Here is a 25330-nt window from a genome sequence, read left to right as displayed (position 1 = left end):
ATATATATATATATATATTTAAATAAAAGACCTGTAAGCCCTGAGTAACACCGTAAGTTATTCAGAGCTCTTTTAGCTGAGTTTAAACAAACTGTTTGCTACTTTTTCCCCAGAACTATAAGACTTCTGGTGATAAGCAGGGCTTCACATTCGCTCCCTCGCTGGCTTTTTAAGGCTGAATGAGACTGACATGTTCAAGCTGCTAACTCTGAGATCAGTCTGAAAGCTTAGCAGCTTATTTCAAAACACAGTGAAGTTTGTTTTGTTTTTTCTGAAATCCCAAGTCATCATCAGTCTGGTCTTCTCAGTTACTGCTAAAACACTCGCTGAGCAGGAAGTGAGGTCGGAGGAGGCGCTTAATGGGACCACGTGGGACCCCAGCCAGGCAGTATGCTTCATCTGCATTCACACCGAGGGAGCGTAGCGTCCGCAGAGCATCTCCACAGCTTTCCCTGCCTCCCCGCGATGTCACCAGGGCAATGCTGATGGGGCTGTCAAATAGACCAAACCTCCCCCGCATCTTGCCGATCTGAGCCGAGAAGCTCTGCAGGGCAAGAATATGAATTATCCTTTTAAAATCTCACCAATACACAACAAAAGGTGCAGGGGACACATGAGTGGTTGCCACTGTTTGTACCTGAGCAGCTTGTTTGCTTGCCAGTGCTGGTCCAGCTTCCGACTGGACCACGGCGTCCCCGCAGAATAAAACTCTGAGCTGCTCTGTTGGACAGGAAGCTGTGTGCTCATCCAGCAGCACAGAGAGAACACCTGGACCAATCACAGCACACACATACTCTTTATCTACTGTCCGATAAATCAGACAAATATGAGCTTGGAACAGAACAACGGTGTCCTAAAAACATAAAGTTGGCAAAATTGCAAGAAAAAAGAAGGTAAAGGCTGGAAAAATTTCAAGATGAAATTGAAATATTTCTTCATTGCTTCTGGCAGGCTGAATAGATATGCATAAAACAGCAAAATAACAGTTCAAAGAGACTCAAATATTTACATGCATTACTGCATTTCTGGAAAGTTCCAAGTAGCACATTACTTGTGCAACCGTGGAGCTTAAAGCACTGACTCCAAACCTATTTAGCTGAAAAGGGGTAAGTGAAAAAAAATGTACTGACCTTTCTGTGAACCCTGCAATGCCTCGTTTCTGTTCGTTGTCAGAAAGAGGTGCACGTTATTGTTCAGCAGATTCTCCATAAAATCCTCCTCGTTGGAAAAACAGAACCTGCTGACCTTGAGACCTGCAGGATAATGCCAAGAGAAAGTATGAGCAAAACTCCACTACAGATCAGACTGAGATCTCTCTCCTGAAGGTTGAAGTGCGTTTACCATGATGTCTGATGCTCTCTGTGATGCGGGAGCTCTGCTGCTGCTGCTGGCTCTCAGTGGTGATCAGAATGACATCAAACAAGAGCGACTCGGCAGGATTTTCCTTCAGCAGACGTTCATTCACTTTCTGTAGTGCCTGTAGCGCCAACATAAGCATAAACTGATCTGAGAGTCGACTTTAAAGTGCCACTTTATTCATATTCTATATAAATTACATCTTTTAACACTTTTGAATGGTGAGTCTCAGCTCCAATCACATGAATTTTTACTGAAGACAAAGTACATAAAAGTCCTCATAAGTAAAGTTGTGGTCGGAACTTTACGTTTACCTTTACGTAACGGATTTTCTGTAATCCACAAAGGATCAAAAGTATGTGATAAGGCCAGTTTAAATAACTGTATGCATGTGCAAGTCACTTTTCTATGTCATCACTTTGCCAGGGTCTGTGCGAAGGCCCAAACTGTGACTCTTAGAATATAGAAAATTGGTTAGGATGTTTAGGAACAACCCACAAACCAATAAGGCTCAAGCCTGCCATGGACTGCATTATTGAAACACCACCGTCACTGTCCACAGTAGAGTTTTATAACACCCTGGACTGAGAGGATGCAGACAGTTTGGTTGGTTTCCTAGTTTAGACTCTACTTTACCAATGAACTCTACCAAGTCTGCTGAGAAAACTGGTTAAATATCTAGACAGAAAGCAGAAGCTTGTTGATACCAAAACTATCTGGTCGAGGTGCAACTAGCTGAGGGATATTTAACCAAATATTAGCTGCATGTATGTGTATAGCTGAACCTCTAAGTATACTTTTGCACCTATTCCTATAATAATTTATAATTCCTATAATAACTAATTAGAAAAAAAAAACATAAATGAATGTGGGTTGCTGGATTCCGACCTGCAGCAGAGGAAAAGCTATGCCCCCAACGTACAAGCCATCGGGGTCCTCAGCTCCTCCTGATTCAAACACTGCATGGGACGTCACTGCAACAACCACTGGGCAGTCAGCCTCTTTCTGCAGAGGAGAGACAGAATGTTTACCTTTATCTTTTTTAATTCACATTTAAATAAGCTAGGGTGGCTTGTGTTTTTCACACTGGAAGTAAAACCCGTGAATTATGAGGTAACAGATAGTGTAAATACCATGGAAACAAAAGTACCTCGAAACTGTTTCACTATATTGCTTTTCAACACTTTAATAAACATAGAACTAACTGACAAAAAAGCAATATGAAGTTACCAGAAGACTGACACAAGAATGTGAGACAATATGATTATGACTTTTTCCATTAAAAAAAATTTAAAAAAATAATTTTATATATATATATATATATATATATATATATATATATATATATAAAAATGTATGTAGGGAAGCACCATGCTAACGTTTCCTCACTGTCACTGCAGAATTAGTTTAATTTTTGTTTTTGTTTTTATATGGTTATTAATTTGATCTGTGATTTAAGCCTTTATTACAAGACGTAGAAATTTTGAACAATAAGTAAAATAAATAATAACAACAACAATAATGACAGAGTGCATATGTTCCATTTTTATAAGGTGGTCCGGCATTCGTTTATTCATTCACTCACAAATTACAAAAAATTAATAACAATGAAAAACATGACTTGAATCCCAAGTTTCAAACTCGATTTTAACGAAGTACATTTATGTGGTGCATTTATATGTAACGTAAGGGTTCGTAATGTGGTTCTGGATCTCTGAACTATTAGAAACAGCAAGATGCAGGCGGACAACTTTCTTAGCAACACCTTTACTCTTCGCAATTTCACCAACACTTCCCGTGTACAGCCCTACTGACACTTCACCAGCCACTCAGAAGCCAGGAAATCCTAGAACACCTTTGTATATCAAACGACATATACATTTACCTCAACGCTTTAAAGGTCAGAGATTGCACTAAAATACGTGTTCATTTGACCGGTGGAAAACACTTTTAGAAGAAACAGATATAATACAGTACAATGAGATATTTCTAGTGCTGCAGTTGGGTGGGAGGTGAATTTGTGGCATTACCTGTCTGGACATGCAAATGTTAAATATACTTCCTCGAGTGAGTCTTACCTCTTTCACGTCGGTCTTCTGGTCTGTGGAGACCATCTCGATTGTTTTGTGTTTTTTAACTTGAATGCCCCAACCTGCTCGCCGTCACTACAGCAAAAACTCAAATGAATATAGTTTAAATTCCCCCAGAAACGAAGAACAGAGTTTTGGTTCCGCCTCGACGTAGGTTTAACGAGGACAGCGTGATGGCGTCACTTCCTTCTTAGGGTGCCGCTTGCTCACCCCGCCCACAGAAGTGATTATTGTGTCCGATGGAGCAACGCGGTCCGGTTAAACACCCTCACAGGCCCCCACATCTGGATTAATTGTGAGGACGGAGGAGAGAGACAGGCGTGGAGCGTGTCTCAGTGGATTCTGGTCCGATTTACATCGGCTCAGGAGCGGGTTTGACCCGGTTTCCAGTGGGCTTGGATCGCCGGGAAAAACAGAAAGAAGGGAAAGTTTGCTTCATCTTTGCTCTCATGGTGAGACGCTTCTTCGCCCTTTGCTTCTTTTCTTCGCACTTCACTGTTAGGATTCTCTTTACATCTTCTCTGGAGTGTCCAGGTGTGCCCAACCTGTGCTCCGCGGACCGACCGGTGCGCTTTCTGTAGACTGCAGCTAATTGGCTGTCACACATTAAGGTGGGAGGGTAATGGGAAGTCTTAAAAAACTTAATTAGACAGCGAGTTAGTAATTTAATATACTACATGGGTACTAAACTACCAGGCAGCTATTTTTTCTTATTAAATTATTGTTGTAGTCATTTGCACAAAGCACTTGTTTTAAACTTTCTAATGTGCAAATCTGTCATATTCCTTTGTTATACAGATAGTAACATGAATATTTGGTTTTGGTTTTGGACTGCACCTCTTTGGGGCTGTTTGTTTGTTTTTTTTATCCCTGTATATGATATAAAAAATCATTAACAGAGAAAATAATCAACAGTCCAATTAATAATTACATGATTGTTACTTAGACCCTTCAATGTAGTAAAGGAGTTATTTAATTTTCCTTGAAACTTGTCTTAAAGGGTATAAGAATGTCATTTTAAGACTGGAATGAAACTTGATGATGATATAAAAAATACTTTATTAGATAGAAGTAATTTGTAGCTTTTTAACCCTTGAACTTATTCTTGGCGATAGTAGTAAAGAAACTCCCTTTTAACAGGAAGAAATTTCTATCAGAACCAGGCTCAGGGAGGAGTAGCCAACTGCTGTGACTAGCTGTGGCATGAATAGAAGGAGAAGAGAGATGAAACACACTATGGTAGACAGAAGATGCAATTTAATGACACAGAGCAGTAGTATATAAACACCAGGGGAGTGAAAAAAAGTTTGTGGAAAAGAAATGGAGCTCTATCAGCAAGCTTGGCCTTTAGAAGGAGAACTAAAGAATGGTTGAGGGTGACCTGATCCAGTTCTAACTATAAGCTTTATCAAAAAAAAAAAAACAAGTTTTAAGACTAATTTTAAAAGTGGAGAGTGTGTCTGGCTCTTGACCCCAAACTGGGAAACTCCACGTGAGAGTTTCCTTTCATCAGTTCAAAGATCTCTTTGAGCGTTGGGATGGGAATGTTGTTAAGGTTGACTTCAGTCAGGCTGAAAGGACCACACAATTTTAGAAGAGGAGAAGACTCTGTTAATGGGCACTTACAGTACTTGCCAGATCAAACTGCTGCAGACTGAGGAGGAGCACATTTTATTCTTCTACAAAAATAAAACGATTTACATGTTAGGTATTGTGTAGTTTGTTGTACCCTTTGTTTTTTAATGGGCTCTAAAATATATTTACCTTCATGATCAGTAAAGTGAAATTAATCAAATGCTCTAAATAATTTGAAAAATGAATGAAATCTCTAAACTTGATGTTAAATACTTATTTTCTTAAATCAAATTTTTGATTAGGAAAATTAGTTGAAAATGATCAAGTTAACTTTTCGAGATATGACTTCATCACCATTACTACGAGTCAAAATCTTCCTCATGGTTTTGAAAATCTATCGATTATTTGCAAAGTTCTGGGAGGGCAGCCTGTTCTGTCTGTTACTCTCAGAATGCAGGAAATTGGTTTGGATGTTCAGGGATCAGCCCGGAAATACCAGGTCTCATGCCTGGCATGTACTGGAAACTGCTGGAACACCAGTGTCACTGTCCACAGTGAAGTGGGTTTAATAGAGGGCCATACAATTCAAAAGCTTGACAAAACAAAACGCCACCCATCCAAGCAATCTGCGACAACCAGACAATATCGTGCGCTGTCCAGTTGATTAGCACATGATGGCCAACTCAGTTGCCTATGAAGCACAGAATGAACTGAGGACTAGATTACACCGTGTCACGACGCCTCCATTTAGATTTCATGATTCATACCCTTTAACTTTAATCTCAGGCCACAAGTGAGTGGATATAATGTAGGATAATGGAAAAATAAATTCCCGATTTGTTTTCATCATCAAAACATTTCTATACATTTCGATATATGTGTAAAATATTATTAACAAGATAATATGTAATCTATTTGCATGGTAATGGGGAAATCCTTTTCCATCAGGAGCTTAAAAAAAGTTTGCATTGTTATCGCTGAACATAAGACTTGGTGCCGATAAGCACATTAAAGAAATCAATTCACATTAGGGGAAGCTGGAAGTAGATTTCTTTTACAGAGTTGGATGGTGGTTATTAACAAACAATACTTACACTGTAAGTGCTGCATGAGATGAATTTAACAGGAAGATTAGGAAGGAAATCATTTTCTCAGGATTTGATTATATCTCTGTTGGCAGAATTCAAAAATAATAATGAATTCATTTTACATTACTGTTACATTTCAACAAAATAATCTAATATATAAGATAATGAAATATCATCCATCCATCCATTTGCTTCTGCTTATCCTTTCCCGGGTCACGGGGCAATAAGATAATAAAAATAACACATAAAGAGGGCTCATTGTATTTTCTGTTGACTTCCAAAAGAGTAGCTGTCTACTTGAGCCTTCATGCATACTTTTGATCCTGTGTAGATTACAGAAGCTCCAAAATAAATGTAAATTTGTGCACCTAATTTTGTTTAAAGTAATTAAAGATGAATGCTGCATTATCATTCCATTACGCAAAAAGGACATTTCAAAGAAATCATCAAAAGCCACGAATTACATGACTTTCATGCCTATTATGAGCACATGAAATCTTCTGGTCACACCTTTACTTTTTCCTGTGAAAATCTATAAAGAAGGTGCAGAGTACATAGTTAGCAAAGTGTCCCCCAGAGACAAAATAACCACATCCATGGGAAACACTAGGTTGAAGTGAATAGGAATTATGGGTTGATCCATTAATTTTTCTACTGCTTATCCAGGTCAGGTCACGTTGATTAGAAGTACTGAAAAATGTGATGTCATAATAAATAAATCTAGGCTTTATCACTCCAAACAGATTTCCTTTATAATCTCATCTTTTGGATAGCATTAAAGGTGTTAAATGTATCTCTGTGTTACCTACAAAAGGTCAGAAAAAGTCTGTTTCTGCTCCTGCTTTCTGTTAGGTGCTAATCTGTGCGGTAATAATTAGAGGCTCCCAGACAGCAGTCAGTGCCTTTGTCTGTCAGTTATTATGCAGTCAGTACTGCCTGTTCAGACAGTAACCAACAGAAGCAGGCAGACCAGTCGGACTGCTCGGTGATCTTCAGGCTGAACACACCTTCAGCCATTGCTGTAGTTTAGAGCAGGGCTGTAACTTCTGCTGAGGACGTTCGTGTGTTGTGATCACACACAGGAGGTTCTGGTTTCAGTTTAGATTTCTGGGGGGTAGCGCTTCACATCATGGGCTGAGCTTTGGCATTATTGCAGGTGATTTAGAATATTATTATATTAATATTACATGTAGAATAATATGCTTTAAAATTGTTGTTATTAAGTTTAAAACTTTTTATTAGATGTTTGCATTTTAAAAGAGAAAAAATCAGCTGAAGTAAAGCTGTGTGGGATTTAACTGTGTTACTCCTTGGTGGCAGAGTGGTGTGGTGGTTACCACTGTTGCCTCACAGTAAAGCCTAGATTATTCTTCTGTTGCTGATACTTCCTTGATGTCTGCTTGAGTTCCTCACACAGTCCAAAGAAAGGCATGTTAGGAAAACTGGAGATTCTGATTGGAACATTCTGAATGTGGATGGCTGATACTTTGTTGGCCCATTAGTGACTTGTCCAGGGTGCCTCTGATCCTCTGACAGCAATGATATACTCCAGCTGCTCTGGGACCCTGAAATGGAAAAGAGGCTGATGTGTGTTTGTACCTTACCACTTCAAAAACGGAGTAAATTTTAGTTTGATTTTGGCTACATTGAGATTTTCAAGCAGTGATTTACAACCAGTCAGACTTAGGACCACATTTTCTTATGTCTTTGGTTCATTTAATAGCTTTTACCAATCACATCACTCAGTGGAAAATAGCAAAGATTAGCCCTTTATTGTCGTTCTATATGTGCAGTGAAATTGTGGGTGCTCCACACCAACTGGCCAGGAATAATATATGAATAGTAAGACAGCAGGAATAAATAACAAACATGAAAAATATAGTGCATTGTCTACCAACTGGAAAGTTGGTGGTTCACTTCCTGGCTCTTCCAGTCTGCATGTTCAATCCTTGGCAAGATACTGAACCCCGAGTTACCCCCAGTGCATCCTTGTGTGTTAATGTTAGTCAGAGTGCTTAGATATCGATAAAAGTGCTTATATGAATATGTGTGTGAAGAGAGTGCAGTTAGTGCTCAGAGTAGAAAAACTCTGAAGGATTACTCTCTCAACTTTCTGTTTGGAGCTTGCATGTTTTTCTGTGGTAGGGTGGCTTCTCTCTGCCTTCCTCCCACTCTCCAAAGACATGCATGTGAAGTGAAATCGGGAGTCTAGATTGTGAATGTCAGTGTGCAGATGTCTGTCTCTGTGCGGTTGCCCTGGAACAGCTGGAATAAGCTCCAGTCTTCCCTTTTTATATTAATTAAAAAGTGGAAGAGGTTGGATGGATGGATGTTCTTGGGCTTCCTTCTTATAGAAACAACAAAGTCCCAGTTAATTGTGTTTTCTTCCTGCATAGCAGACATATTTTGATGGACACATATTTTCACTACAGGTAAATATCAAATTAGATTTCTCTTTAAAAGCATATCGACAATCTTCTTTGGCTTCAAAAGTAACAAATGGACCCAGATCATAATTAGCGGCTTAAACATTTACAGAAACATGTCTATGGCTTAGATAAGACAGTCAGTGTTGAGCCAGGCAAAATGATTAGTCGGTTTATCAATTAGTAGGTACCGGTAGTAAACTTGAAGTCTTCATGTTTAAATGATGTGTTTTATGACGTGTAATAGGTATAGAAGTTAAATGATTAATCAAGAAAATGATGGGCTGATTAAAAGCTGAGTTCTGGATCAGTACGGTTCTTACACTGTCCAGACACAACGTTAGAATACTGAGTCGGTTGGTCATAATGTTGGTGTACATTTGTATAATTAATATGAGTCACATGGAATTAAATCCCAGTTTTTAATCTGACTGAGCTGGTGGTGAGCATAAACCAAGAGTCCAAGTTTTACAAGAGATGGCACAAAATCTGCAGCCAGTTCTGTTTTTAAAGAGCAGATGATGAAACAGTTCCTCCTCCTCCCAAAACAAACATTGTGACTTCATGTCAGTAGCATGAAGTGGACTCTCCCTTTATAAACATGCAGTAGACTGTGATGACTTAAGTGCTGTAGGAGCTTCACACACAGGTCAGTTATCAGAGTTAATAGTAGAGCGGAAGCGAACATGTTCAGTTTGTGTCAAATGTGTGTCTCTATGTTTCGTTGTACTTGGTTTAATTTAATTTGCAGCCCTGCTGTGAGTTTAGAGTTACTTGGGTTTTCCATGCCAGACATGACTAAAGAGTTCTTTGCTGTTTAGATTTAAAAAATAAATACAAATGTGATTGTTTCTATTATTTATTATTTTTAAATTAAACAATCCACTTTGATGTTGTTTGATTCAACAAGTGTGAGCATGCTGAAACAGATATGTTGAATATTGTAAACCTCCTGGATACCAAAAACTGCTGTTCCTAATTATAAATAGGCTGCAACTAATGATTACTTTAGTAGTCGTCTAATCTGCTAATTTTCTTCGATTAGTCTATTAGTCAACGACTAGCCCTTATCTCTGCTTCCTGTGGGCGACCGTGGCTCAGGGGGTTGGGAATCGCATCTGTAACCGGAAGGTCGCTGGTTCAATCCCTGGGCTCTCTGTCCTGGTCGTTGTGTCCCTGGGCAGCACACTTTACCCTACTTGCCTACTGGTGTTGGCCTCGCTTCTGTCAGTCTGCCCCAGGGCAGCTGTGGCTACAACCGTAGCTTGCCTCCACCAGTGTGTGAATGTGAGAGTGAATGAATAGTGGCATTGTAAAGCACTTTGGGTGCCTTGAAAAGCGCTATATAAATCCAATCCATTATAAACCTCCTGTTCTAAGCTGCAGTACTTCGCTCGTTGTCATGACTTCAGCAGTTTGAGAGGTGCACAAGCCTCTTTTCGGGACAAACACCTTTGCTTAATGCTAGTAAAAAAGAACAAAACAGAATTATAAAAACCTGTTATTAATCACAGGAAGGCTAACATAAACATTACTGTACAAACATGACCCATTCAGAGTCGACATCACAGCTGGTTTTAAATGGCATTTTAAATGCTCGTGCACTGCAGTACTGCTGTCATGGAGGGAAGGCTCTGCTTTGCTAAATCACTGATTATGGTGACAAATGGTGATAAACAGCTGTCTCCATCCATCCATCAATTGATGTCACTTCCGGACCACCGTCTTTCAAACCACTCTCGGTGTATCTTGGCGACTTCTAAGGTTTTTCTCGATTTACTAAATCTTAAGTGGTTTTTGAAATTTGTAATTCCTGCTTGACACCCTTTTCAACTCTAATGGTACAACCGCTGCTAACCAACACACCCTGAAGCCTCCTGACTTGGTTCGTCTGCTACCAAGCCTAGTATGGGTAGCCTTGTTTTCAGCCTGTCTGTCAGCTGTTTGCTGCCCTCAAGCCATGGCTGTCTGTCATTGCCTACCGGCATGCTCACGGTTACAAGAGGCTATCCAGCGACTGAAATAGGCTCTTAGGTAGAGGGAGGAGCTTATCATGGAGTTTTCAAGGAAAGCACCTGGTTTCCCTACACGTCTTCTGCAGTGGGAAATTGGCAGCTACTCTGCAGTGCTCGGTCCCAGCAGCTCATTGTGTTGACACACACCCCTGGTCCAGTTCGGCCAACTCTGGAGAAGAGCCAGCCATCTCAGCAGATCTCCTGGCTCTGGCTGATGAGATGTGGCTTATCCTCAGGACGATGCCAAAATCCCAAGTTTGCTCTATGTCCTGCAACTCAGAGCCATGGGTTTTAGTAAAGGGTAACAAGGGTATCTGGTGACACCCATTCCATCTATACCCAGAGGCTATTCAACTGGTGAACAAATTTTACACACTGGAAAATGTGGATGCACCATGCTTTCAAGTGCGGGACGGCCTGAGTGGCCATCTGGTCCAGAGTGGGATAATGCTTCTGCCTCCCAGCTACCGGAGATGTCCCTCAGACCGGCGACACTGGGGACTGTTTGGACTCAGCAGATGGGATTGCTGCCCAATGGGGATGCTGCTCTTTCACTGACTGGCTGTCACAGGTGTGTCCCCACCTGGGCTTCCTCGCCACCACTCCTCCTGGCTGCCTGGCTTGAGCACAGACCCTAAGTCATCTCCCTCGTCCAGAAGCCGGGCATCTGCGTTTAACTCTGCCAGTTACTGCTACTGCTGCTGCTGCTGCTACTACTGCCCCCAAAGCTGCATTTTGGCGCTCACATGCAGTCATGCCTCAGAGCTGCCCATCATCTTCCACCTTTTCAAGGCCGCGTCTACCTACGGTGCCCGTTGTTGGCATCTCAATGGTTTATCGCGTGGCAGTGTGTGGTGGCTGTAGCTTTTGCTGTCCAGAGGCCTGTGTGAAAGATATAACTCTGACCGCTGTCTGGTTGGTATGGCTGATTATGCGCTTATATGTCTGTATGTTGTAACATGTGAAGCACTTTGTAACTGTTTGAAAAGTACTATGTAAATGAAGTTGCTATTATTATCAAGAGGCCCATGTCTCCTGGATTTGTGAAGCACCTCACAAACCCACAGACATCGGCTATCTGAATAGGAATCCTATTCAGATATCCACACCATATCAACCTGTTCCTTTTGACGTGGAAAAGTAGTGGCTCTACTCTGAGCCCTGAATGATCAAACTCCTCACCTTATATCTAACGGGGAGCCCAGACATCCTGGGAAGGAAGCTTATTTTCCAATTGTGACCATAGGTGAGGGTGGGGATGTAGATTGACTGGTAGCTTCACTTTCATACTCAGTTCTCTCTTTTGCCACTGTGGACCAGTAAAAAATCCACAGATAAGTGGTGCAGCATTTGCAAATTGGTTCTTTTTTGTTCTAGTCTTTGCAGCTGGGGGGCTAGTCATGTTCAGGTAAACACTCGACTCTGTGGTGCCCACCATGTTGAAGCGTTTGGACAGGATCCGGTTCAGGGGACGGCGGGATGAGTTCCTGGATCTGGCTGAGTCGCCCAACACATCCGACACAGAATGCAGCGAGGAGATTGTGATTAAACCTCGCGCCTCTGTCAGAGAGACAGAGGAGGTGAGGGAGGCAGAGGTGGAGCCGCAGGGTGATGCTCAGGTGCAGAAGCACACAGAGAAAATCAGTATTTTTACTTTTTTTAATGTTATGTTGCTTATTATGTTTTCTTCTGCTCTTTCTAAGGCTGGTCCAGGATCTTTTTCTGCAGCTCTGGATGACAGGACAGATTTAAATGAGGTTAAAGGTCACTTAGAAATTGCCTTGTTGGAGAAGCACTATTTGCGTGAGTATTCCGTGAATTTTATCTTCATATGTCAAGTTTTATTTTGAAAGATAACCAATGAACTTTAGCTCAGCAAGGTCAGATTTACGTAGACGAAGCAGACCAGGTGCCAGGTTTTTTGTCAGGTCTCTTTCTTCTCACTCAAATCAGTTAAAATTATTTTGTCAGAATCGCATTCAAACAAGTGTCATTCAAGTCTTTCATCCATAAGCTTTGTAGAAACTGATGAGTCGACATCACAGCTTCAGTTGTCAGTTCATTGTAAGCGTCAAACATCCCCCAGTACAGTCCCGATAGCGCTCTGTAATCAGTCAATATTTGGCCTTTTATGTAACACACACACAGAGCTATTAATAACCCTGCTGACCGCATTTGACACGCATGCAGAGAGATTTTGGTGAATAAGCCATTTGTGCCCGCATCCTCAAAAAATACTAATCGTATTAATAGGAATAAAATAAAGTTTGTCACCTACGTTGTCATGCTCCAGTTTCACTATTATAAGTTTAGCACTTTTAACTTCCAGTGTTTGTCTGTTTCAGAGGAGGAGCTGAGAAAACTTAAAGAGGAGTCCAATGTGGATTCGCTGAAACAGGAGTTAGAAAAGGAGCGCTGCAGACGCATCGAGCTGGAACAGAAAATCAACGATGCCCTGAGATCCAGGCTAGTTGTATATATATATTTTCAGATTTTCATATATAAAGGGAGCCCGTATATGCACTTTGAGTCCACTAAAGGTGATTTTAGTGTTTCATAATCAGTTTTTATCTTGCACTGCGTCCCTCACGTCTTCTTCTGTCTAAAACAAGCCATTGTAATATTTCCCATTTAAAACCAACTTTTAAGACATTTTCCCCTGATTGGATGTCAGTGTTTAAACATCACTTGGGTGGGGCTGCTGTCCTCACAGCCAGAGCTGTGATGAACATGTCAGATAGGTCTGGTCTTTTTGGTACAATACAAACCCACATGTAGAAGAAGAAAACGGTCTGAACCCTGAGCTTTCGGCTCATGTACCAAAAATCATTATTTGAAACATATTTCTATTTATAAAGTATGTAAAATTTGAGACTAATTCAATTTGCTGAGCTGGACTCAAAGCGGCTTGCTCCTATGCTTTATGCTGGACTGACACGACACAGTTTCTACCTCTTGCAGACTTGAAGACTCACCATCTCAGACACCTAAAGCTCCGTCTGCTCCTTCAGCTGCTGGCAGTGGTATGGCTGATCTATGCTCTTTCACTTTTTGCAGATGTTCCATCTTTTCACCTTTGTTTGACGTGAAAAGAAACAGAATTAATTGAATGGTCCTTTAATTATTATCACAATTGCCTTGTTTCCCCCCTCAGACAAACAGAAGGAGACTCTGGTTGACACCTTATTGAAATGGCTTTATGATCGATTTGGTGTTTATATCGAAGACTTCCGCTTCCAACCAGAGGAGACGACAGTGGAGACGGAGGAACCACTGAGTGCCAAAAGGTCAGAAAACATTCTGAAACTGTCTGTGACAGACTTCTGTGTGTTAGCAGAACTGTAACGGTAGAAAACTGAAAACTGACATTGTTTGAACTGACATTTTTATTATATATTAACTTAAAAAATTACATCTTTAAACACTCACACAGACACACACACACACACACACTGCAGTGCTGAGCTTTTCAAGAACTTATCACCTAATCCACACAGTTTTTCCAGCCATGCAAACACATCTGAAGCATTTTATATTTGTAATTGTAAAACTGCAACCGTAACAATAAAGCTACTGAAAAGTATGAAAATCGGATCAGGTCTGCTGTGGAGTTATTATAGCCACATGGGTTTTCACTGTGTTCTTTATCGTGTTATCTTTTTTATAATCACAGGTTGACTGAAAACATGAGACGGCTCAGTAAGTTTGCTTGTTTTTTTTTTACCAAATGTAATATGCAACATTGTTTGAAGACAGTGAGCTGCACTGCTGGGTATAGTGTGCAATAGTACTACAGTAACAGCTCATGTATTTGCTATAAACAGAAGCATGAGCAAGTGAAACAGTGAAGGGCCAAGAATAGATCGTTGTGGGATATGGTAAAATAGTTCATTAGATCATATGCAATAAGTAGACAATATTGTACGTCCCACAGAACATCATTACGTTAAATATAAAAATTTAACTGAAGAGATTAGATTCAAGGGGTTAAAACTATTGCATTAACTGATTAGGCAGCAGTGTAGTCATTGATAGAGTCATTTCGTTTTCAGTAGCTCGAGGATAATGGAACATTTGCATAGATATACCCTGTTGTTATTTCATAACTATGTAAGAAGTTAAAACGTTTAAATTCAAGGGAATTCTCAAAATGTGCTCCACAGAGCAAATAAGGAAACAGAAGGGGACATTTAGTATGTGATAGTCATTAATGAGTTTGGGTTTGAGACAGACTGCATCTCCTTGTTAGCCACGCATCCCATTCACATCTCCTGGACATCAGATATACTAAACCCAAGCCAAATGCATAAACATTCAAATAAGTTTATGCATTTATAGAGCTGATGTTTTCTTTGTCATGATTAAGTCAGCTGATGTCAGTTTGTCTACTTTCCAGAACGAGGATTTAGACCCGTTACCAATTTCATGAGGAACCTTTCTGCCTTATCCAGCTGGTACTCCATCTATACATCAGCCATTGCCTTCATTGTGAGTTCACACACACACACACACACACACACACACACACACACACACACACACACAGAGTTCAGGTGGTCAACAGTCAATTCTTTTAAACATGGATTGGATCCACCAGTCACAACAGATATAACACAAGTAGACAGACTGATTCAAAACTAAATGTGTTTACACCTATGTGATCTCCACAGGTCTACATGTATGTGGCGTGGAATGGATGGGTCATCCCCATGTTCCTGTTCCTCGCCATTCTCCGCCTGTCCTTGAATTACCTCATTGCCAAGTTAGTGTAACCTTTGCTCTCTCTAAGTTAGTCACACCGCTTTTATCAGAACCAGAGAAAAGGCAACAGTTTTAAACCAGGTCAAGGTTCAGTACCAAGTCAGTGTAGGTAAGGTTTATCAGGAATACTTGTTCCCTTGTCTGTGGTGTTTTTGTTTTTTTTAACTTGTTGGACAAATATGTTATTTACTTTTAGAGTTACTAAAAAAATGGCTTCAGTAGATTCTCCAATTTAAGACGCATGTATTCGTGCCGTGGCAAATCTAGTGCAAATTCAGTAGTTAGCATCTTTTTACATACTTTTTTTTTCTTATCTTATCAGTGTATTCATATGTCAGGGTCATGAATTATGTGTTAAGTGAACAGTTGGCTCTTAAAGTCAACAGACTGACCATTGTAAGAATCTGAAATCGTTAAAGTGCCAGTCGCTTGATGATCAGATGACTGGATCAGAGCTGTTCAATATGAGCAAAAGTTTACTGCAGAATTTTGTTGAATATCTGATTACAGTGGTCCGATGAGGGACCCTTAAATGTGTCTTGATACAACAAGACACATTTAAGGGCATACAAGGCAATGAAGTTCATTATATTTATTATATAGCTCATATTTTCTCATGATTCCTGCTCTTAGAGGCTGGAGGATCCAGTGGAGCATTGTACCTGAAGTTTCAGAGCCAGTGGTGAGAAATCTCTCTTTATTCTGGCCTCCTCATATTCATTACTAAATATTTTATTATGAAATGACTCGCATAAAACTGTCCTGATGTCCCAAATGGAAACTGTTAAGTTCTTTAAAACAGATATTCGGGATTCTCATTTTGTTTTTTCAGGAGCCTCCTAAGGAAGACCTGACTGTGTCTGAGAAGTTCCAGCTGGTCCTGGATGTCGCTCAGAAAGCTCAGGTGAAATGTGATGGACAGTGAGAGGTCTAAGGTCACAAGTGGTTCTTTTTGACATATTTAATTATTATTGTTATGTCCTTACAGAATCTGTTTGGAAGGATGGCCAACATCCTGGAGAAAATAAAGAAGTAAGCTTTTCTACACACAGTTTCATGTTTCAGCTCAGAAAGAACCGGTGTTCCATTTACAATGCTTCTTTATAATGTGTGTGTGTGTGTGTGTGTGTGTGTGTGTGTGTGTGTGTGTGTGTGTGTGTGTGTGTGTGTGTGTGTGTGTGCAGTCTGTTCATGTGGGTTCAGCCGGAGCTGACTCAAAAGCTGTACGTTGGTCTGTGGTTGGCCTTCATCTCCTCATGCCTGCTCCCGTACAAACTGCTGGGATTCATCATAGGTAAAATAAATAAGTAAAAAGTTGATCACCTTCTCTCACTCGATTTCCCCCCTTATTGAAATTTAAATCACTTGTTCTCAGTAAATATCAGAATGAAAGAATATATATCATCCACTAAAGGAATGGATGAGAAAAGATATTCTGTCTATGCACATGTCTAAAAACACGACAGCTATGTGAGCGCTGAACATTAATGTTATGTCCAAAGTTTGGCTCCAGTCATACCTTCATAAATTCACTGAATATAGGGCTGCAGCTAATATTAAGCTTTTTTGATTGCTTTTTGATGAGCTCCTTGGGGACAAGGTGACATTATTTGAAAGTTCAGAACTTTCATAATCTAACGATATATAATTACAACAGCAAATAGTCCCCTTCAAAGATCATGACACAATTGGAAACACTGAGTGTGGTTAGGAGATGGTGTGCAGTAGGCAACACATATGGTGCCCACTCACTAGCAGAGAATACACTGAAATATTAGCTGTGCTATTCACACATCAGCACAATCCAACATCACACAAAGGGTGTAAGGGTGCATCAGATATCTGTGTTCACATGTGCATTATAAAAGGTGAGGAATCCAGTACACTTGTGAAAACAGCTATATATAACAGGCCAGATGTTCCTGTGAATCTTCTTGATTACTGCCTGTTAAAAAGGCATGCAGACCTGTGATAAAGATTTCAAGCAAGTGTCTATTAAGTCCAACAATGTAGATGAATGCTCATTTTGAAGGAACCTTATAGTTTTGATGGAAATGAACGTTTCTGCTGGGGATGGGTGGGATGGCTGTGGTGAGTCCCTTTAGGGGTCATCACAGCAGATTGTGTGCCTCTGTCCTCTCCTGTCTCTAGCATCCTTTTTAGCCACAGCACCATTCTGCATTTCCTCCTTCAATACATCCATGAATCTTCTTCTTCTTCCTCTTTGCATCTTGCTTAGCAGCTTCATATTCAACTTTTTTTTGTCCAGTATATGCACTATAAAAGATTTTTACTCTTTAATCCTCAGGTGTATACGCAGGTATCAAGTTCTTCATCATTGACTTCATCTTTAAGAGTTGTCCCAAGCTGAGGCAGCGCTATGACACCCCCTACATCATCTGGACAAATTTACCCACCGACCTGCAGCTGAAAGAGCGCAGCAACACTATGCTGGGCCGACGAGTGAGTCCAAACTCCTGCATACATCTACACACGGAGCTCAGAGATCTCAGCACCGGGCTGATGTTAGTCTGTGTCAGTTACATGACGTAAAGGAACAAACCCTGCAGTAGTGAGATCATAGGCTGGAAAAACCAGCACAGACTGGATCAGCTTGTTACTGGTTCTTACTGGTCTGGTTGTATTTTTCTCTCCCAGCTGTCTGAATCTGAACAGGTAGGATTGTGCGCTGAGTGTGTGTGTGTGTGTGTGTGTGTGTGTGTGTGTGTTATATTTACAATCACAGTGTAGAGGCCCATAGTGTGTGCTGTGGTGAGAGTTGTGATCAGATATTTTGACTGACATCACTGGCTGTAACCAATCAGCTGCTGAAGTGTTGGTCTATCTGGTTAAAATCCTCTTAGGGTGGGACGTCCCGAATCGTAACACTACACCTGGCGTACTAGTCAGATTTTCCCACTTTATATTCAGATGACCCTGTGACCTTTCCTTTAGCTTCACCCTTTTAACAAATGTAGATCTGGCACAAATGTTGTGATTTACCTCCAAGTAAGATCTAATGCCAAAGTTCAGGTAAGAATGAATAAAGTTTTGTTGTCTTCTTTTTCTAAGTGTAAAATAGTTACTACATCCCATAAAATGAGAGATTAGATTTAAACCTAAATCAGAAAACAATGTATGTCAACCAGCCTCAATATTAAAAGCAGTGGCAGGTGAAATAATGATTGATCATCTTGTTAACTGCTTAACAAACACCAAGTCACCAGCAAAGCTCACTGGGGGAGGGCTAGCATTTTGGAGTATTTAAGCCACGTGCTAAAGAAAGTTGAAGATGTTACATTTCAAATCCAGAGTATTTAAACTGTTATAGATCCTCTGTTAGAGCATTTCTACTTGGCAAAACAAATTAGGTAAATATTCCACCCCCCAAAATTTAACCCCAGACAGGCTGTGGATGACCTGGTAGATGTTAAGAGGTTAAAATGTGCTGTTCAGCTGAGTTGTGACCTTCCCATGGGCGCTCTGCTTACGCTTCTGACACGACCAAATCCTCTGGCAGCATCTCATGCTCCAACTTATCACAGCTGGGGTTTTTTAACTAGATCCTAAAAATGTTAGACAGGGGTTTTTAATGTTGCTGACGGATGTATCCTACCCAGTGTTAACAGACACAGTTAATGTTTGTTCCCAACTAATGTCTTGAGCTGCACGTACACTGAGTTTCAGCCTACCTTCCAGCATACCTGAGTACATTTTTGGGGGGAGTATGGGTGATGCAGCAGCTTAAAACATTTAAAAGCTCTGGTCCTGTGTGATGATTACAGTAAAGGTCAGTGGAAGGTTTCCTGCTGTAAAGAACAGCAGATTAGATATTTATGCTTGCATGTCAAAGATACTGATACCTCTGCGAGAAGCTAATATCTAACTGGACAATTTATGGTTAAGTTCTTCGATTTGGCAGAATTTTCATTCAGATTCAATTCAGAGCCTTCAATTTTCTGTTTTTGAGTGGAAACGTGCTCGTTTTACCTCCAGGCTGAACTGAAGTATCTTTATAAAAAATTTGTAGCAGTATTGGAGGACCGCATCAGGTGAGCTGAAACACATTCCAGTGAAAAAGATCGTGTACCAGGACTGCTCTGAGACTGAGTAAAAAGCAGGCAGTGTCCAAAGAAAAATCTGAAAAGAACTGTTGCTCAAGACCAATTTAAAAGCTACAAGAAAGTCTGTCTTACTAGAAGAAAAATGTAAAGTAAGGAATGATTTTGCACTGGATTATACATCTGACTGCGGGGATGCTTCAGACACTGCTACTTGTAGTGATTAGCAAATTGTGTACCTGCTTCTGTCTACCTGCTCAGGTGATAGCTGCTGGGGGCCGAGGCAGCCTCACCGCAGCAGCTCCTGTGGGTGTCAGTCGGGATGAGGATGGAGGGCGATACTACAGCACCAAGAGAGGAGCTTTTCATGAGGTGTTTAACCTGCCAGAGAGTGAGCGCCCTCTGACAGGTGAGAAAGGAACTACAGGAGAAAATGAATTAATAGATGAATCCTTCCAACTCAGTCTGAAGTGTTGGCCCATCATTCTTTGTGGGTCTTATAATATGCAGTAGATTCAGAAAGGATTCACACCCTTCATTTTTTGCACATATTATTATTTTATTGTAAATTTAAACAGATAAATTTGACGTTTATGTACACTCTACTTGAAAAGGACAAAAAAATTGTTTTACAGATGCATAAAAGAATCTAAAACTGAATTATCTATTTGCTAATGCAGTTTAATAGAAAGGACTTTAGATGTCGACTGTTTTCTTACCAGTAATATTTTAATTGTAATGATTGTTTCAGTGTGTGAGACTGGCTGGCGCTGCTGCCTCATCAACAGAGACAGGAAGACACCAACAGACTACATCCGCAACGGAGTGCTTTATGTCACCGAGAAGTAAGTCATCTGACAGAATGAGCAGAGAGACACTGTGTCACATCTGTTCATCACACAGAATGTTTCCTCCTATAAGTTTGGCACCTGTAGTAATAAGCAGAGCGAGCGATAACATGTTGAGTACGTCATTTATTTGTCCCGCATTTGTTTTCTGACATCGCGCAGCCTCTGCAGCATTTTTGGTTCTGTCTTTGTATGAACATTCAAACAGTAAACTTGCGTTTACTAAAGTATTTCATATGACACTTTTACATTTATACATAAAGTTTGAAAGCCTAAGGTTGCTTTACCTGAAAAGTTAAAGGTTAAAAAGATTATTAGCCAAAGGCTTCGGTAAATAGGTGACAAGTAAACTTCTGTTTGAAAATGATCTCAGGGGAAAGGGCTTCAGAGTGTAGGAGTACCAACACTGAAGGGTCTCTCCCCGAACAACTACGGTTTGGTGTGAGAGATGCAGGATAATAAAGACCATAAATAATGAACAGTAGTTACTTCAGACTTCTGAGAAGAAAATAAACTGCCAGGGTGTCTGATGAAAGAGCTGGGCTATTCTTATGTTTGGCTTATCGGGTATGCAAGTTTCCATTAGGGTGTGTTGCTGATCCTCGGTGGATGGGTGCCATAAATGTTCTGAGTGCTTATAATCTCTTATAATCACCATTGCAGAGCGTTGTAGGAGCGGGAGGTAACAGAGTCTCTGCTGTCTTTACAGTTACCTGTGTTTCGAGAGCTCCAGCTCCAGGTCCGGGTCCTCAAAGAGGAACAAAGTCATCAAACTGCTCGACATTACTGACATCCAGAAGGTAAGTGTTCACTTTAGAAATATTGTTGATGCTTCCCAGGTTTATAATATTCAGTTAGATTACTTTGTGATGTCATTTCCTGATTAGCTTGTGTTTTTGAAGCCACTGTAACTAGCCTGTGTAAACATTTGAGTGTCTTTGATTAGATTAAATTGTTAATTAATTAATTTAAAAAAAAAAGAAAGCAGACATGTCATTTCACTACACTGCAGTGTTAGTTCTTAGAAAAGTCTTAATGGAGTAAAAACCTGAAACAAAAAGTGCTGCAGGTACTGAAGCTGCTTTTGTTTTCATTTATTCAGGAAACAGTCTTTTACTTTCTAACATCAGATATTTAAAACCTTTCTAACGTGTCTGCTCTTCTTGCACATGTGTTTCCCTTGCATTGGTCTGAATTTGCTCTGATCTGCTCTGTTGTTTCTCACAGTACAAAGTTTTGTCAGTGCTGCCTGGGTCTGGGATGGGGATCTCCATTGCGACACCATCCACCCAAAAAGTAAGAGCTCAGTTCAGAATAGCAAAGAAACTAAAATTGTTTTTACTCATTTAGAAGAAGCATTTCACAGATGTAAGAATACACTCTGACAAGTAAAAGTACCACTAATAAGTATGAGAAGTGATGTACTCTAAATACTTTAACAGATTTCTATACAGTATGCATTTGTTACACTGATGTGTAACAAGTGTGGCTCTGTTTTCTTTTTGTGTTGAGCCTGGTTCTAATGTTCCTCTGTTCTCTTGCAGCCTATGGTCTTCGGCGCAATGATGCACAGAGATGAGGCATTTGAAGCCATCTACACTCAGTACACGAAGATCATTACTAAGGCTACAGCTATCAACCCTGAGACATAGTAAGACCTTTGCGATGGCTGCCTTAAACACAAGCACCTGAAGGTTCTTAGATGGCTGCTGACTTCAGTTTGAGCTGCTGGTCTTCCCCCATCAGTCACCCATGAAAGTAATTCAGTGATAGTATTTTAGTGATTGATTTTAAATCAGCTGATTCCAACTAATCACTGATTTTTTTTTTGTCAGAATCAGACAGTCTGTTATTAATCACTGTTTCTGATAACAAATTAACAATACCATCCACAAATGAGAGCACTTTACATCCTCTCTAAGGGTTAGTTTACTGAAAAAAACATTTACAAGAATTGCGTCTCTGTTTTTTCATCTCTGATAAACATCTCAGCATTTCACGTGCGCAGACTTGATATTAAATTAAAAGCCTCTTGATAGCTCAAAGGGTTCAATCCCTCCCATAGTTTTTAGGCTTTTATTGTGAAAAATCTACTGGACGTTTTTGGTTCACATAGTAAAAGCCCGTAGAAGAAGAAGTTTTATAAAGCTTACTTTTACTCCCACAGCTACTTTTACCTGCAGTTTATTGGTTCAGGTTTGTCACATGACCGATTGCAGGCTTTAGTTTACTTTAGTAGCAGCAAATTAAACTGGAAACTTAACTACATTTTGTTTTTGTGCTAAAGAAAATTGAATAATAATTTAATTCGCTAGTCAATTAATAAGAACAGTTATTCTCTGCCTGCAGCTTTCCCAATATATTAATTTCTTGCTTTTCTGTGTCTTTATCGATGTAATCTGAACATTTTCAGGCTTTGAACTGTTAATCAGACAAAACACAATGTTTAAAAAAAATGACACTGTGCACTCTTGAGAAACTGGACTGGATGTATTTTACTGTTTTCTAATGACTATACAGTTAATCTTAGTGGTAGACTTAATTTGGCCTTTACTCACAACCAAACATATTAATCTGACTTATAAACACTGACTGATGTTAGTCTGTCTGCAGGCAAATTATGAAGGGAGGAAACAGAAAATTAAAAAAGTAGTTTTTAATCTTGTTCTGATTCTGACTCAATATTGTCTAATTGTATAAAAGAACAGCAAAAGGTCCATCAAGTCTCTTGCTGACAGTTCAAATCTTCAAATGTTAAGAGAAACTGATACTATTGTTAAATAGTGTCTTTATAGCTTGCGATGCAAACTTAGGTGGAGGGTTTCATGACTGTGTATTAAACCACTGGCAAACAAATGTGTTTAAACCTCATTATTATACATTGGTGTCTTCAGGGATTTGTAAACAGTATCATCATATGACTCTGTATTGTACTATTGCAACTAAGCCTTACAGTTAATATGTTGGTGTAAAGTGTTTGTATTCTGTATCAATGTTCAGCAGTTATGTGAGCAGTCTTTGACACATGGAATTTAGTGTAAACCACAGAGTTAGTCTTTTTCTTAAGCTTTGTTTGACTTAGCCAGAAGCTAAATGGCTAAAGCTAATGCCAGTTTAGCAGTTTATGCTTTCTGTTTTACAATTAATGAGCCACGAAACAAAATCCCACAGGGAACTACAAATGCTACATTTTTGTATTTGTTTGTCATTCGATTTCCATCAAGCTTAAAGAAGAATCAACTCAAGCACTAAAAAAAGCACTTTTTTCTTTCATTTCTATTATCTGATAACTTTATTTTGGGGGGGTTGAGAATGTCTGTTTTTTGTAAGTGACTTAAAACTTCAGACTAACATTTTGTATTTTTGTTTAATTCTGGGTTGAATGTTTTGTTTTTTATTTTTTTGTTTTGTATTTTACATGTTCAATTAAAAGTTTGAATCCCAAATTGATCTCCATTTTATTTAATATTCAGATTTATGGCTTTTGATTGTGGTGTTTTTGTTTCGTTTTTTTTATGTCTTATTAAAAAAAACTTTAATCTGAAATAATTCATTGGCAAAAAATAAACTCTCCAAAATAAGATGTTCTTTTAAATATAAATTATGACAAATTTTAAAAAATAAAATTGCACATGAAGTAGACAGCTTCACTTACTTTAGTTTGATCTCACTTTAATTTCCAAATGTTTTTTCTTTTGTGGGGTTTTTTTTTTTTTTTTTTTTTGGATGCCACTTGCTAATACCATCATGCCTCAGCCAAGTACTCTTTAAAAATAGTTTCCTGACTTTCTTTCAGTGTGTCCTGTTTTTGCTCGGGTTTGATTTTTGCCTTGTTGACGTCACTGTGAACATTTTTCTCTCCTCCTTTTGTGTCTTTTGGATTTGAGGTTTTTATAAAATGGTTTCTTGTATGGATAGGTGTAATGTTTTTTAAATTGTGTAATTTCTATTGTTGAAATGTGATGTACATGTGTTTAAGTAAAATCAAATATGGTACCTTAACAGTGTGTGGCTTTTTAGTGCAGTACCTGCATCATGCTTTAGGTGGCATCACATTTGTGCCTAATATATCGGCTTCACAATGTAGGAACTCCAGCAACACTTAAGGGAAGATGAACAACTGATACAACTTTTATCTCCCTCCACCTTGGAAGTAGGTGAAGTTGTGCCAGAAATGTTTTGCTCTAATATATTGGCTTACCACAGATGTTTTTTTTAAAAGGCCACAAGTGTACATAATAGTCCGATACCAGTCACTTTTCATTTAATTTAACTTTAAAGTATATTGATCAGATGCATAACTCTAGACTTTCACTGTAAAAGAAAAGATGGCCTAAAAATAAAACAATTTTACAGAGATAATAATTCTGTATGGTTTTATACTCTGTATAATTTTCATGTACGTACATTTCCAGTGCATTCTGTTTTCAAAGTCATCGTGGACACTAATGGTAATACATTTAGCTACAGCACAACTCTTGCTCTTTAAACAGTGACTGAAATGTGTTTTCCGATATGCTCTTACGTCTAAAAACTTCAGCTTATTGCAGCTGTTCAATATAAACTTACCACAAACAGTAAAATTATTTCTTTGTTGCTTCTTGTTTATTCTTGTTATTCTTATACAGGAGAGCCTGTTTATTTCCCCTTACATGGTGCTACATTTGTCAGGAAAATGTGGGCTTCAGTATGTCAGCAACAAAACTCAGGTAGGCTGTTCAAATTCAAATTTTATTGGTCACACACACAACCATACACAGTATGACATGTGGAGAAATGCTTATTGCTGTCCAATGCCCAACCAGTAAATGACAGTAAGAACTGACAGTAAGATTTACAGATTACTACAAAATTTACAGATTTTAACTTACAGTAAATTCTTAGTAATTTACAGTAAAAATATGCAAATAACAGTTTACCAAAGAAATTATGAATAAAAATAAATTATAAATTTTAAGAAGTGTGCAAAAAAACAAACAAACAAACAGTGCGTTTGATGATGTGATGTGTGTGAGAGAGTCCAGTCCTACACCTGGTTCAGGACCCGAATAACCTGGGGAAAGAAGCTCCTCCTCATTCTCTCTGTTTTGGCCTTAAGGGAGCAAAAGCA

The 25330-nt window shown here is 39.4% G+C and overlaps 2 protein-coding genes across 3 annotated transcripts; one reads left to right on the top strand and one right to left on the bottom strand.

The window, feature by feature from the left end:
• LOC147325207 (cytosolic 5'-nucleotidase 1B) lies at positions 1-3645 on the bottom strand. The gene is made up of 6 exons (XM_086299611.1): positions 3435-3645; positions 2245-2361; positions 1342-1477; positions 1131-1253; positions 638-768; positions 1-544 (listed from the first exon to the last, which is right to left on the bottom strand). Exons 1-6 carry the CDS (start codon positions 3468-3470, stop codon positions 305-307), a joined length of 783 nt encoding a protein of 260 aa, XP_086155737.1. The 5' UTR covers positions 3471-3645; the 3' UTR covers positions 1-304.
• On the top strand, positions 3645-23860 carry LOC147325206 (GRAM domain-containing protein 4-like). 2 transcript variants are annotated; one of them, XM_086299609.1, is made up of 19 exons: positions 3645-3898; positions 11928-12169; positions 12254-12353; positions 12896-13016; positions 13512-13573; positions 13705-13837; positions 14224-14249; positions 14947-15038; positions 15221-15312; positions 15945-15993; positions 16144-16215; positions 16300-16343; positions 16496-16605; positions 17620-17774; positions 19634-19781; positions 20124-20217; positions 20930-21020; positions 21448-21516; positions 21765-23860. In XM_086299609.1, exons 2-19 carry the CDS (start codon positions 11987-11989, stop codon positions 21870-21872), a joined length of 1749 nt encoding a protein of 582 aa, XP_086155735.1. In that variant the 5' UTR covers positions 3645-3898; positions 11928-11986; the 3' UTR covers positions 21873-23860. The 2 variants fall into 2 exon arrangements, with proteins under 2 accessions (XP_086155735.1, XP_086155736.1); XM_086299610.1 differs by lacking the exon at positions 11928-12169.
• The last annotated feature ends 1470 nt before the right edge of the window (positions 23861-25330 follow it).

This window comes from Aulonocara sp. 'chitande type north' Nkhata Bay, linkage group LG7 (genome assembly GCF_057382095.1).
Source record: "Aulonocara sp. 'chitande type north' Nkhata Bay isolate Kocher_YH1m ecotype deep benthic linkage group LG7, A_spYH_male_GT1.1, whole genome shotgun sequence".
Classification (NCBI taxonomy): domain Eukaryota; kingdom Metazoa; phylum Chordata; class Actinopteri; order Cichliformes; family Cichlidae; genus Aulonocara; species Aulonocara sp. 'chitande type north' Nkhata Bay.
This window is presented reverse-complemented; position numbering and strand designations above follow the sequence as displayed.

Bases quoted from the DNA above. Each gene is read 5' to 3' on its own strand.
- LOC147325207 (XM_086299611.1), bottom strand. From the start codon at position 3,470: ATGGTCTCCACAGACCAGAAGACCGACGTGAAAGAG. The intron at 1,254-1,341 runs GTAAACGCACTT...ATTATCCTGCAG, and splicing joins AGAGAGCATCAGACATCATG to GTCTCAAGGTCAGCAGGTTC. The intron at 545-637 runs GTACAAACAGTG...CTTGCCCTGCAG, and splicing joins CAAGCAAACAAGCTGCTCAG to AGCTTCTCGGCTCAGATCGG.
- LOC147325206 (XM_086299609.1), top strand. From the start codon at position 11,987: ATGTTGAAGCGTTTGGACAGGATCCGGTTCAGGGGACGGCGGGATGAG. The intron at 15,039-15,220 runs GTGAGTTCACAC...TGATCTCCACAG, and splicing joins CATCAGCCATTGCCTTCATT to GTCTACATGTATGTGGCGTG. The intron at 16,606-17,619 runs GTAAAATAAATA...TTTAATCCTCAG, and splicing joins ACTGCTGGGATTCATCATAG to GTGTATACGCAGGTATCAAG.